The 12,075-nt window shown below is 56.8% G+C and overlaps 1 protein-coding gene across 1 annotated transcript in view; it reads right to left on the bottom strand.

Moving 5' to 3' along the window:
* The window catches only part of LOC104289681 (IgGFc-binding protein-like), a 26,399-nt gene that overhangs the window by 11,554 nt on the left and 2,770 nt on the right, over positions 1-12,075 (bottom strand). The window contains exons 2-11 of the mRNA XM_009888668.1: positions 10,509-11,720; positions 10,053-10,387; positions 9,225-9,798; positions 8,595-8,747; positions 6,511-7,112; positions 5,479-6,046; positions 4,194-4,777; positions 2,987-3,554; positions 1,549-1,748; positions 967-1,108 (exon numbers count right to left, since the gene is read on the bottom strand). Of these exons, the coding sequence (XP_009886970.1) occupies positions 967-1,108; positions 1,549-1,748; positions 2,987-3,554; positions 4,194-4,777; positions 5,479-6,046; positions 6,511-7,112; positions 8,595-8,747; positions 9,225-9,798; positions 10,053-10,387; positions 10,509-11,720 (4,938 nt within the window). The remainder of the gene's footprint in view (positions 1-966; positions 1,109-1,548; positions 1,749-2,986; positions 3,555-4,193; positions 4,778-5,478; positions 6,047-6,510; positions 7,113-8,594; positions 8,748-9,224; positions 9,799-10,052; positions 10,388-10,508; positions 11,721-12,075) is intronic.

Genomic DNA, 12,075 nt, shown 5'->3' with positions numbered 1-12,075 from the left:
GGGGGGAAGGAGGAAGCCGTGGGAGGGAGGAAGAAGCCATGGAAGGAAGGAAGAAGCCGTGGGAAGAAGGAAGAAGCCGTGGGAGGAAGGAAGAAGCCGTGGGAGGAAGGAAGAAGCCGTGGGAGGAAGGAAGAAGCCGTGGGAGGAAGGAGGAAGCTGTGGGAGGAAGGAGGAACCCGTGGGAGGGAGGAAGAAGCCATGGGAGGGAGGAAGAAGCTGTGGGAGGGAGGAAGAAGCCGTGGGAAGAAGGAAGAAGCCGTGGGAGGAAGGAAGAAGCCATGGGAGAGCGGAACAAGCCGTGGGAGGGAGGAAGAAGCCGTGGAAGGAAGGAAGAAGCCGTGGGAGGGAGGAAGAAGCCATGGGAGGGAGGAAGAAGCCGTGGGAGGGAGGAAGGAAGAAGCTGTGGGAGGGAGGAAGGAGCTGTGGGAGGAAGAACCCATGGGAGGAAGAAGCCCCGGGAGAAATCCTGGTGAGGTGCTCATCCCGTATCCCCATCTTCACCAGTGTCGAGGTCCCACCAAGTGTCCTCTGCTCCTCCTCGGGCTTTGGTGGGAGATTGGCAGCTCCGAGATGTAAACCAGAGCACAACAATCCAGCGCCAACCCCCAAATTTCCCCTTTTTTAGCTGTGGGGTTTTTTTTCCCAACCCCAAGCATCGAGATGGGGTTCGCCGTTACCCAAGATTGCACCCCTTCCTTCAAGAAGGTGCCCCCGGCGTTAAAAGAGGACGCGTGGGTGGGCGCAAAGCCAAGGGCTGGCTTTCCCGAAGACCTTCGCTCCTCCAAAATCCTCCCACCCCATCCCTGACCCTCTCAGGGTCGGAGACGGGATGTGCGGTCTCCATCTCCCTCTGCTGTAGCTTTCGCTCCTCAACCCGAACCTCTAAATTCAACAAGATGTGCTCCGGCTCCAAAATATCTATTTTATTTTATTTTTTCCCCCCAAAGAACCCCGTTTTTTCCTTACTTCGATTGATGCAACCCAAGAGCCCGTCCCGGATTTCGCAGGTTTCGTCATCGGTGCAGCTGTGGCTGCTGCACGTCAAGCCCTGGCCGGGGACACACGTGCAGCGCCGTTGGCAGTTCTCCTTCAGGACCGATTCGTGGGGCTGCGGGGCGAGAGGACGGCAAAGCCATGAGAAGAGCGAAGGGCGTTACACGGAAACGCAGAAAATTACATAGAAGAGGGAGGAAAAAAAACCCCATCAGGTTGAGGTCTACTGGAGAGAATGAACAGTTTCGGAAAACGGCTGAGGAATTTATAGCTTTCGCGGCAAAAATACGCAGAAAAAACCCATTCCTTTGCCCTCTTCCCCCTTTTTTGAAGGAAAAAAATGACGATATTATTTAGCGCGTTCGGCTGCGGAAAGCACCGCTTCTACCTGAGCATCCACGTTATGCCGAGCGATAAAAGAGGTGGAAACGCCCCCGATTTTTTCTTCATATGCGTTGTGCTTTAGGCCGCCTTGGAGCGATGCGCTGCTGCGCAGGAAGAAGGAAAATGCTAAAAAAAAACCCTGAACCCGCCCAAAAGTTGGGACTTTCCTACCTTGTAATACTTCCCCTCCACGAAACATCCGCAGTCCTCCTCGCGAACGCAGCCGTGTCCGTCAAATTGGTAGCCTTTATCGCAGTCGCAGCCTTCGACGCAGGTTTTGGGGCATTTGGAAGAGTCTCCGAACCCGGCGCAGCTTTTGTGGCAGAGGTTGGAGCAGAGGGAGTAGCTGCTGTTGGCCGGACAGCTGAGGGCTGGAAGGAAAAAAACCATAATCCCAATATTATCTGAGCCCAAATCCAGGGTTGGGTGAAGAACGGGTGGAGAAGAGCCCCGAGGAGAAGGATTTGAGGGGGGATCTCCATGGGGGAGAAGCTCAAGGTGAGCCGGTGGCCCAGCAAGCCACCGGTGACCTGGGTTGCGTCCCCAGTGGGGCGAGGGAGGTGGTTCTCCCCTCCTTGGGGAGACCCCACTTGGAATATTGCGTCCGGCTTTGGAACCCCCAACAGCAGAAGGTCCCAGAGGTGTTGGAGTGGGGCCGGAGGAGGCCCCGGAGATGCTGTGAGGGCTGGAGAACCTCTGCTGGGAGGACAGGCTGGGAGAGCTGGGGGGGTTCAGCCTGGAGAGGAGAAGGCTCCGGGGAGACCTGAGAGCCCCTTCCAGTGCCTGAAGGGGCTCCAGGAGAGCTGAGGAGGGACTCTGGACCAGGGAGGGGAGCCATGGGACGAGGGGGGATGGTTTTAAACCAAAAGAGGGGCGATTTAGAGGAGATATGAGGCAGAAATTCTTCACTCTGAGGGTGGTGAGACGGTGGAACGGGTTGCCCCAAGAAGCTGTGGCTGCCCCATCCCTGGAGGTGTTCAAGCGCAGGTTGGACGGGGCTTGGAGCACCCTCGTCTACTGGGAGGTGTCCCTGCCCACGGTGAGGGGGTGGAACGTGATGGTCTTTAAGGTCCCTTCCAACCCGAACCATTCCACGAAGACGGAATGATGGGTGGAAGAGCCCCAAAGCTGATGAAAAGCCACCGCGTGGGCGCTCGGTGGTGGGGCCAAGCGGGGAAAAAGCCGCTGTGAGCACCATCTGGGGGAATCCGTCTTGGCGTCGGCTTTTCCCGTTGACCCCCGGCGCCAATGAGAGTCCACCCCGTTGGCGCTTGCCTTCGCTTCTCCTCCTCCCCACCCCAAAACCGGGGATGAAAACGCACCCGCTTGGCGTTGGCTGTGACTTTCCTCATTTCTCCTGGATGCCCATGAAAAACCCCCTCTCTCCATCGGGGCTGTCCCCACGCCCGTGTTCGTTTTCGACGCCACCACCGTCCTCCCCCCACACCCATTTTGCGTCACCCCACGCATCCAGGGTGGTCCCCGCAGGCACCCGGCCCCAACGCCCCTTCGAAATAAATCGCAAAACCCGACCTATTCTTCAACTAATCCCAACGGGATGCGATTTCCTGGCTGTGGAGGACATTTCCCACCCGTGCCCCACACTTACGGCAGAAGGAAGGTCTTCTCCAAGCCTCAATGATGACGCCGGCTTCTTGGCAAGCAGCGGCGTAGCTCTGGACGCTCTGGCAGAGGACGTGGGTGTCCCCTTCAGCGAGGCAAAGGTCGTGGAGGCAAGCTTGGAAATAGAAGGTTGGGTCGATGAGGTGGTGGCAAGAGCCGAAGGGGCCTTCTGGGAGGATGAGGATGCCGCAATAGTTGGGATTCTGGAGGACTACCACCTTCTCCTGCGTGCAGACGGGGCAGTCGTCCTTGGGGCAGTCATCACTGCAAGACACGTCAGGAGTTTTCCAGGCAGAGCCGAAGAGCATCGCGTTGGGCGCCTGTTGGTCAGTGGGGAGGAGGAAATCGTCGTGGCGTTGCCCGTTGTAGTTGCCGCAGAGCCCGCAAAGGTGGCCCTGGTAGTTCTGAGGGACCGTGAGCATCACGTGGTGGAGGAGGTCATAACGTAGGACGAGGCCAAAGTCGGTCTGAAGCAGCACGCCCATCCCGTGTCGGTGCACCCGGACCCGTCCCTCGCTCAGGATGGCCGGGAGGTGGTGGGATATGGAGTCCACCTGAGACAGGGGGAGAGAGAGAGAGATCCTCAAGGATGCTACAAGGAGGAGGTAGGAACATCGAGGGAAACACCTTCCAACCACCGTTCGACTGAATTCGGGGCTCCCACTTTGGAACTGGAAGGCAAAGTGGGAGATGAACATGGCTTTGTCTCGGAGATAGGGGTGAGGTCTCCATTCCATCAAGGAAAAATGACTTTTGGGGTCCCATGTTGGCACCCAAAAAGAGGGGGACCACAAAACCTGGTCTTACTGTGACCGTAAAGCTCTTGCTTCACGCCAGAGTCAATGTGAGCCTGTAGACTTCGGCACCACCACGCTTGCACCCAAAAAGAGGTCACGTTGACCCCCTGACCCACCGAGGTCAACACGAGCCTGTAGACGTCGTCACCAAAATGTGGGGGAGACGGACCACAATGCACAGGTTTACTGCGATGGTTCCCCTCTCGTGTGGAGGTCAACGTCAACCCATAGGCTTTGACACCCGCGAGGTGGCACCCTAAAAGAGGTGGACTGCCACGCGTACACCCACTGGGACTGCGTCCCTCGTGCCCCATGGCAAAGTCAACGCGAGCCCGTGGACTTTGTCACCGACATGTTTTTGCCCAGAAAGAGGTGGACCACGAGGTCCCGCCTTACCGTGACTTCTCTCTTTCCTCGCCTCAAGGTCAACGTGAGCCCATAGACTTCAACGGTCAACGCTTGGATGCCGGAGACCTTCTTCTTCTGCCGGGCCTCCTTCTCGATTTTCACAAGAAGGGGTTGGACGTTCTCACCGGAGCAGGTCTCGGTCAGGACGTAAGAGCAGGTGCCCGAGATGTTGAAAGCCGTCCCGTCGAAGGAGATATAGCTGCGGTCACCGGTGACCACGCAGGTCCCCAGCGTGGTGGACGAGCAACGGAAGACGCTATCGATGACTTCGCCTTCGCTGCCTTTGGGGCAAGAAATTTCTTGGCACTCCACGGCGCCGCCGGCCCGGCACTGACATTTCTCCTGCTTGCTGGGGAAGAAGGTCTCCTCCGTCTTGTAGTAGAAGTCCTGATGGTGACAGCCGCACTGGGACAGGGGGACGCACTCGTCGCCGCTCAGCACGAAGCCTCCGTCGCAGGCGCAGCCCTCCCGGCACCGCTGCGAGCATTTCACCGGGGCGTAGACGCCGCTGCAGGTGTGGGAGCAGGTCTGGGAGCAGATCTCGTAGTGGCTGTTGTCGGGACACGAAATACCTGCCACCGGACAAGGAGATCCGTTAGGAGGAAGGAAATTAGAGGACGGATCCCGCAATTTTTGGCGACGCCGTTGGGGCTGGTGATGAAGTTCATCCGATTTCGATATTTGGGGGTTGATTTACCCAATTACTTCCTGGCTAAATCTCATCTCTTGCTCACCGTGGACGTGAGGATGGAAGAGGTACCCATAAGGGACACTCCAACCCCTTTTTGAGGTTTTGGGCTCCGGAATCACCTCATTTTCCCCATTTTCGTGGAGGAAACGAGGACGTTCCTTCAACCTCCTACATTGGGTCACCCAATCGACTTCCAGGGCAGGTTCCGCTCCCCTAATTTCGATATTTTGGGAGCATCTCACATGTTTTGACGTCTAAGCAACTCAAGCAATTAGCCCTCGTTCTCGATTTAGCCAATGCAAAGAAATTGGGGCTTATCGGGGCTAAATTACTCCAACCGTCGCAGCCGGATGAGATATCTTATTCCCTGGAAGGGTTTGTTTCTGGAGATTGGCTGTAAACAGAAGATGATGGGACCAACCTGGAGTTTGGCTGGGACAAAGCACCACTCGGCGAGATGATTCCCCACCTCTGGTTTGGCCCCACGGGGCTTTGGCCCAGGATTGGGGTCCCCTTAGACGCTCACAACCCCTTTAGAGAGCAAAAAAACCCCTCCAACACCCTCCAAGGAGCCCAACTTACTGCAGAAGTCGTCCGTCCTCCATCGGCCGATGGTCACGCCGGCGGCCTGGCAGGCAGCGGCGTAGCCGGCGACGATGGAGCATATCACATCTTCCCGGTCTGGGAAGAGGCAGAAATCCCTCACGCAGTTTTGGAAATATTTGGCGGCGTCCACGTGAGCGTGGCAAGCTCCAAAGGGACCATCCACTTGCCGGATGATGCCACAACCCATCATCGAGACCTCCTGGTGGCGCAGAGCCGCTGCCATGGCGGGACATTCCACCTTCGACTGCTCCACGCAACCGGGGATATCGGTCACCTTCCAGCTCTGCCCGAAGGCGTCCGGGTTTGACGTCACTTGGCCGTCCTTCATCATCATCTCATCGTCCGTGTTCCCGTTGTAGTTCCCGCAGAGGCCGCACAGGGCGTCGGCGTAAGTGCTGGGCACCGAGACGGTGACGCGGCTTTGCCAGTCGTAGGTGACGGTGAGGCCGAAGTCCATCTCCACCACCGCTTCCCGCCCACCTCTGTAGACGGAGATCTTCCCGTCTCTGCGGCGGTAGGGTAGGTTGACCAACTGGTCGTTGATCTGGGGACAAAAGGGAAATAATAATAGCAATAACAATAATAGTAACAATAACAATAAATTTGGTGTCCCACAGCAACGGCAAATTGCGTTTTCTGTCTTCACGCCACCCGCGAGCCGGGCTCCAGCCAAAGCACCCAAATTATGGAGACGAAGATATTTTTCTGCCCCAAATACGGACGCCCACCGGCGCCTTAGATCACGCGCCGATCTCCCGCTTCGGCTGGAGATCCTCGTATTTGAGGCCATGAAATCTCGGTCTTAATGAACCTAGGGCCAAACAGAAGGCGGTGGCTCCGGATCTCGGCGGCGCGGTTGGAGGAAAAGCGTTCAGTGTTACCCAATACAGCAGAAAAAAAAGAATAAATAGAGATGTGAGGGTGGAAGAAACCAAATGAGGAGGTTGGGGCGAAGAGGAGAAGGTGAAGAACACGGAGATCCGCCAAAGAAACCTTTGCTAAACTCACCGTGATTTTGCCGGGGTGTTTCTGGCTGATCACGATGTTTTTGCCGTAGGCTTTGACCATCACGAGAGCGATGGAGGACGGTGGTTTGTCATCCTGGTGGCCGTTCTGCACCAGCACCTGGAAGTCCACCAGCCCTCGGCTCTTCTCGCACAAGCCCGTCAACTGGTAGATGCACGTCCCCTGGAAGACGAACCTCCCGCCGTCAAAGCTCTCGTAGTGGGTGGCACCGACGGCCGAGCAGGTCCCGTAACTCTTGGGGTAACAATCCTGGATGCCCTCCTCCACCCGGCACTCTTCCCCGACGCGGCAGTTGGCCCGGCGGCATACGGCCCGGCGGGATTCCGCCTCGCAGACGCAGCGTTTGGTGCAGGTGTCGTCCCCCCAAAACTCCTCGCGGAGGCCGTGGAGGCGGCCCTCGAAGAGGCAGCCGCACTCGGCTTGGGGGACGCACCGGTTGGCCTCCAACACGAAGCCCTCCTGGCACTTGCAGGTCTCCACGCAAGCCGAGGTGTCGCAGTCCGCCGGCGTGGCGGCGTTGTTGCAGGTGGTGGGGCAGGAGGTGCCGCAGGCGGTGTAGTTGCTGTTCTTCGGGCAGGAGAGAGCTGCGGGAGGGATGGGACACCGTGGTCACGTGGGACGGGACACCATGGTCACGGTGGGGATGGGACATCACGGTTGTGGAGGTGATGGGATGCTGTGGTTATGGTGCAACTGTGGTCACGTGGGACACCATAGTCATGGAGGAATGGGACACCGTGGCAAGATGGGACACCATGGTCATAGTGGGATGGGACACCAAGGTGGAATGGGACCCTCTGGTCACGTGGGACACCATAGTCATGGAGGAATGGGACACTGTGGCAAGATGGGACACCATGGTCATAGTGGGATGGGACACCAAGGTGGGATGGGACCCTGTGGTCACGTGGGACACCATAGTCATGGAGGAATGGGACACCGTGGCAAGATGGGACACCATGGTCGTGGTGGGATGGGACACCAAGGTGGGACGGGACCCTGTGGTCATGTGGGACATCATGGTTGTGGGGGTGATGGGATGCCGTGGTCATGGTGGAATGGGACACTGTGGTCATGTGGGGCACCATAGTCTTGGGGGAATGGGACACCGTGGCAAGATGGGACACCATGGTCATAGTGGGATGGGACACCAAGGTGGGATGGGACACCATAGTCATAGTGGGATGGGACACTGTGGTCATGTGGGACACCATAGTCAGGGAGGAATGGGACACTGTGGCAAGATGGGACACCATGGTCATGGTGGGATGGGACACCAAGGTGGGACGGGACCCTGTGGTCATGTGGGACATCATGGTTGTGGGGGTGATGGGATGCCGTGGTCATGGTGGAATGGGACCCTGTGGTCATGTGGGGCACCATAGTCATGGAGAAATGGGACACCGTGGCAAGATGGGACACCATGGCCACGGTGGGACAGGACACTGAGGTGGGACAAGATACCATGGCCGTGGTGGGGACACCACAGCCATGGTGGAATGGGACACCATGGCCACGGTGGGGACGAGACACCATGGTCATGGGGGAATGGGACACCATGGCCATGGTGGGGATGGGACACCATGACAGGATGGGACACCACGGTCACTGGGGCAACGAGACACCATGGCGAGATGGGACTCCATGGTCACGGGGGAATGGGACACTGCGGCCATGGTGGGGACACCACAGTCATGAGGGAAATGGGACATCGTGGCGGCGGTGGGGATAGCACTCCTTGGCCACAAGAAGGTGCAGCAGAACCTACGTGGGCTTTCTGGAGCTTTACAAGGACTTTGTAGAGTCCTTATGGACCTTCTGAATGCACTTTCTGAAGTCCACGTGGACTTCCCAGACTATCTACCTGGACTTTTGGGAGTCTCTGTGGACTCTCGACCTTCTGCATGGACTTTTGGGACTTTGACTTTCTGCGCAGACTTTCTGGAGCCTGCATGGACTCCCTGGACTTTCAGCAGAGACTTCTGGGAGTCTCAAAGGACTCTCTCAACCTTCTGAATGGACTTTTCGCATGGACTTTTGGGACTTGCACTCTCTGGACTATCTACTGTGACTTTGGGGAGTCTTCATGACTTTCTGGACCTTCTGCATTGATTTTGGGGAGTCTCCGTGGACTCCCTGCACCTCCTGCACGGACTTCGGGGAGTCTCCGTGGACCTTCTTCATGGACTTGCTTCTGGAGCCTGTGTGGACTTTCTGGACTTTGAACAGAGACTTTTCGGAGTCTCAAAGGACTTTCTGGACCTTCTCAATGGACATTTAGCAAAGACTTTTGGGAGTCTGCACAGATTGTTTTGGCCTTTCCCCTTGGACTTTTGGGACTTGGGCTTTCTGGAGTTTCTAACAGATGTTCTGCACGGACTTTCTACGTAGACTTTCTGGAGTTTCCATGGACTTCCTGCAGCCTGCATGGACTTCTGGGGCTTTCTGCAACAACCTTTTCCACCCCACGCTTGGCACCCACAGCCCTTTCAAGCCCGCCTTTCCCCAACCTGTTCCCACCTCCCTTGGGAGATGAAGCCCACCAAGAAGAAACATCCCCGTTGACGCGATTTCCCCTTTTACGCCCTCTTTCTGCTCCTTCCCATCCCGTCGCCCTCTAATTACACCTTAATTAAGGTCGTGGCGCCCTGCCACCCAGGGGAGGGAGGATTTTCTGCCGGCCGGGAGTTACTCACGACAATTTGCCGCCGTCCTCCAATCAGAAACGGTGATTCCTTCCTCCTGGCAGTCATCCGCGTAGGCTTTGAGGGCTTGGCACAGCGCGGCGGGGAGCCCGTCGTTCACGCAGAGGTCGGAGACGCAGTTTTTCAGGTAGACCTCGGGGTCAACGGTGGCGTGGCAGCTCTCGAAGGGCCCCGGGTGTTGGGTCAGCAACCCGCACAATGTCTCCCCTTTGTCCTTCATCCCTTCGTCCCCTCGGCGGCAGCCGCCGCAGTCCCCGCGACAGCCGTCCCAGCACCAGCGGCTCTCGTTGACCACCTTCCAGCTCTGGCCCAGCTCCACCGCGTCCCACGCTTGGTCGCCGTCGGGCGTGAGGGAGTCATCCCCGGGTTGGCCGTTGCGGTTGCCGCACATGCCGCACACTTTGCCGGCGAGGGTAGCGGGTAGCTTCACCGCCAGGCGGTCATGCCAGTCGTAGAGGACCTTCAGCCGGAAGTCGGTTTGGATGAGGACGGACTTGCCCTTCTGCTGCAGGTGGAGTTTGCCTTGGGCGAGGGAGATGGGGAGGCGGGAGCGGTGGTTGTTGACCTGGAGGAGGAGGAGGAGGAAAAAAACCAAGCAAATAACATCAAAGGTGGGGAAAAAAAAAATAAATAGAGGTTTTTTGAGCTTTGAGGTGTCTCCTTACAAGAGGTGACCAAGAGGTGACCGTGTGGTGGTGTCCACTCACACGTGGTGAATCACTGAGGTTGGAAAAGACCCTTAAATCATCGTTAAATATGTTATTCCAGTGAAATACCGCAATATGGCTTTGGATTTGGTAATTTCTTGTCCTTGCGTACCCTCACGATCCCGTTCTCGGCCCTGACCACGACCACGGTAACGTCATAGACGCGGACTGTCACGGCGCCAACGGAGGAGATTTGGGGGCTGCCCCTATGTTCGTTTTTGGCCTCCACGCTGAAGACGGGCAGGGCGGGATCCGGATCGCAGGTCTTGGTCAAAGTATAGGTGCAGGTGCCCATGAAATCGAAGGCTTTCCCATCAAAGGTTCGGTAGTGGAGATTGCCGGTGGCCCAGCAGGTGGAGAGGGCTTCTTGGATGCACGTGGGTTGCCCGTCCACCATCTCGCACTTCTCCTCGCAACGCACGTTTTCGCAGGAGAGCGGAGCAGAATCTGCGGGGAGGGAAAAAAGAAAAAAGGGGTGAAGAACCCCAACGCCGTGGATGGCAATGAAACCAGCCACGGAGAAGACCCCACCGTCGGCGAGACGCGACCGCGCGTTGGCCCTACTTACTCGTGGCGCAAAGACCGGCGAAACCGTAACCCACGTAATTGTGGAAGCCGAAGATCAGGAGGCCAAAAGGTGCCTGTGGGTGTTCGGCGCTCTGGATCTCCTTCGGGTGGTTCAGGGTGACAGTGGCCCAGGAGAAATCTGTGCCGGGAATGGCTTGCCAAGACATGGTCTTCTCCGCCTTCTGGTTGAGGGTGGTGGTGCTGGCGTCGGCGGTATGGGCAACGAGGACCATGTGGTTCATGTAACGGTTCAGGCCGACCACGCGGTAGGAGGTGCAGTAGGAGGAGACGGGCGGGATGTTGAGGAGGAAGGGGTCGCGCTTCAGCGAGCCGCTGGCGCCGGTGAAGAAGAAAACCACCTGAATCGCAACCGGAGAACTGACGTAAAGAGGGGAATTTTGGCGGATCTCGAACTTGTGGACCTCCCCGGCCTTGACGTTCTTGGTGGCAACCGAAGTCCCCCTCTGGTAGGTGATATGGGCTTTCTCGGCCGCCACGACGTAGGCGAAGTCGCTTTCCCTCTGGAAAGGGTTGGGGGGAACGACGTAGGAGGTGCCCCAAGCGGCGACGGGGAGAAGCTGCTCAACGACGTAGTCGCAGCCCGTGTGGATCTTGACGCAGGTGTGGCCGGAGAGGACGGCGACGGCGTTGTCGGCCTTGATGTGGCTGCCGGATAAATCGGCGGTGCTTTGCAGTTGGAAGCTGTGGTAGGGCTCCAAGGAGATGTGGAGGGTGTGGCCCGGGGAGTAATTCCGCCCTCTGTAATAAAATTTGCCCATCACTTTGATGGCCGCCGTCTTCCAGGCCGCCACCACGAACTCCTTGAGGCCTTCTTTCTTCTTGTCCTCCGGCGTCACCACGTAATACTCGGTGCCCAACTTGTCGACGGGCAGGACGGTGGTGACCCCCATGGTGTAACTCTTGGAGTTGACGGCCAGCACGGAGATCTCCTTGGTGGCCCGAATCAAGAGGGCTTTATCGGAAAGGTGGTTGCCCACCAGCTCGGCGTTGCTGGGGACACGGAGGGTGGAGGTCTCGTCCGCCCCCAGGGTGAGGGTTTGGGCGAAGGTGCCACCAGTCATGGTCACCGTCACCTCGGTGGAGTTGAAGTAGGAGGCCAAGAGGAGCCGGATGTCGGCGGAGGTGGCCCCCTCGTCGTTCTGCAGGAAGACGGCGAGGAACTCCTTGCCGCGGAAAGTGCCGGTGGAAAGACCTGGGGGGGGGAAAAAAAAAAAAGAGGTTTTTTTGGATGGTTTTTGGTTATTCAGGTGTGAAGATGAAAAATGAAGATGATAAATAATAAAGACGATAAATGATAAATAATGATGATGATGAAGATGATAAATAATAAAGACGATAAATGATAAATGAAGACGATAAATAATAAAGATGATAAATGATAAATGAAGATGAAGACGATAAATAATAAAGATGCGAAGACGATAAATAATAAAGATGCTAAATGATAAATGAAGATGATAAAGATGATAAATAATGAAAACAATAAGTCAAGATGATGATAAAGATGATAAATAATGAAGACGATAAATTATAAATGAAGATGATAA

This window comes from Charadrius vociferus, unplaced genomic scaffold (assembly GCF_000708025.1).
Source record: "Charadrius vociferus isolate BGI_N301 unplaced genomic scaffold, ASM70802v2 scaffold497, whole genome shotgun sequence".
Lineage (NCBI taxonomy): Eukaryota > Metazoa > Chordata > Aves > Charadriiformes > Charadriidae > Charadrius > Charadrius vociferus.
This window is presented reverse-complemented; position numbering and strand designations above follow the sequence as displayed.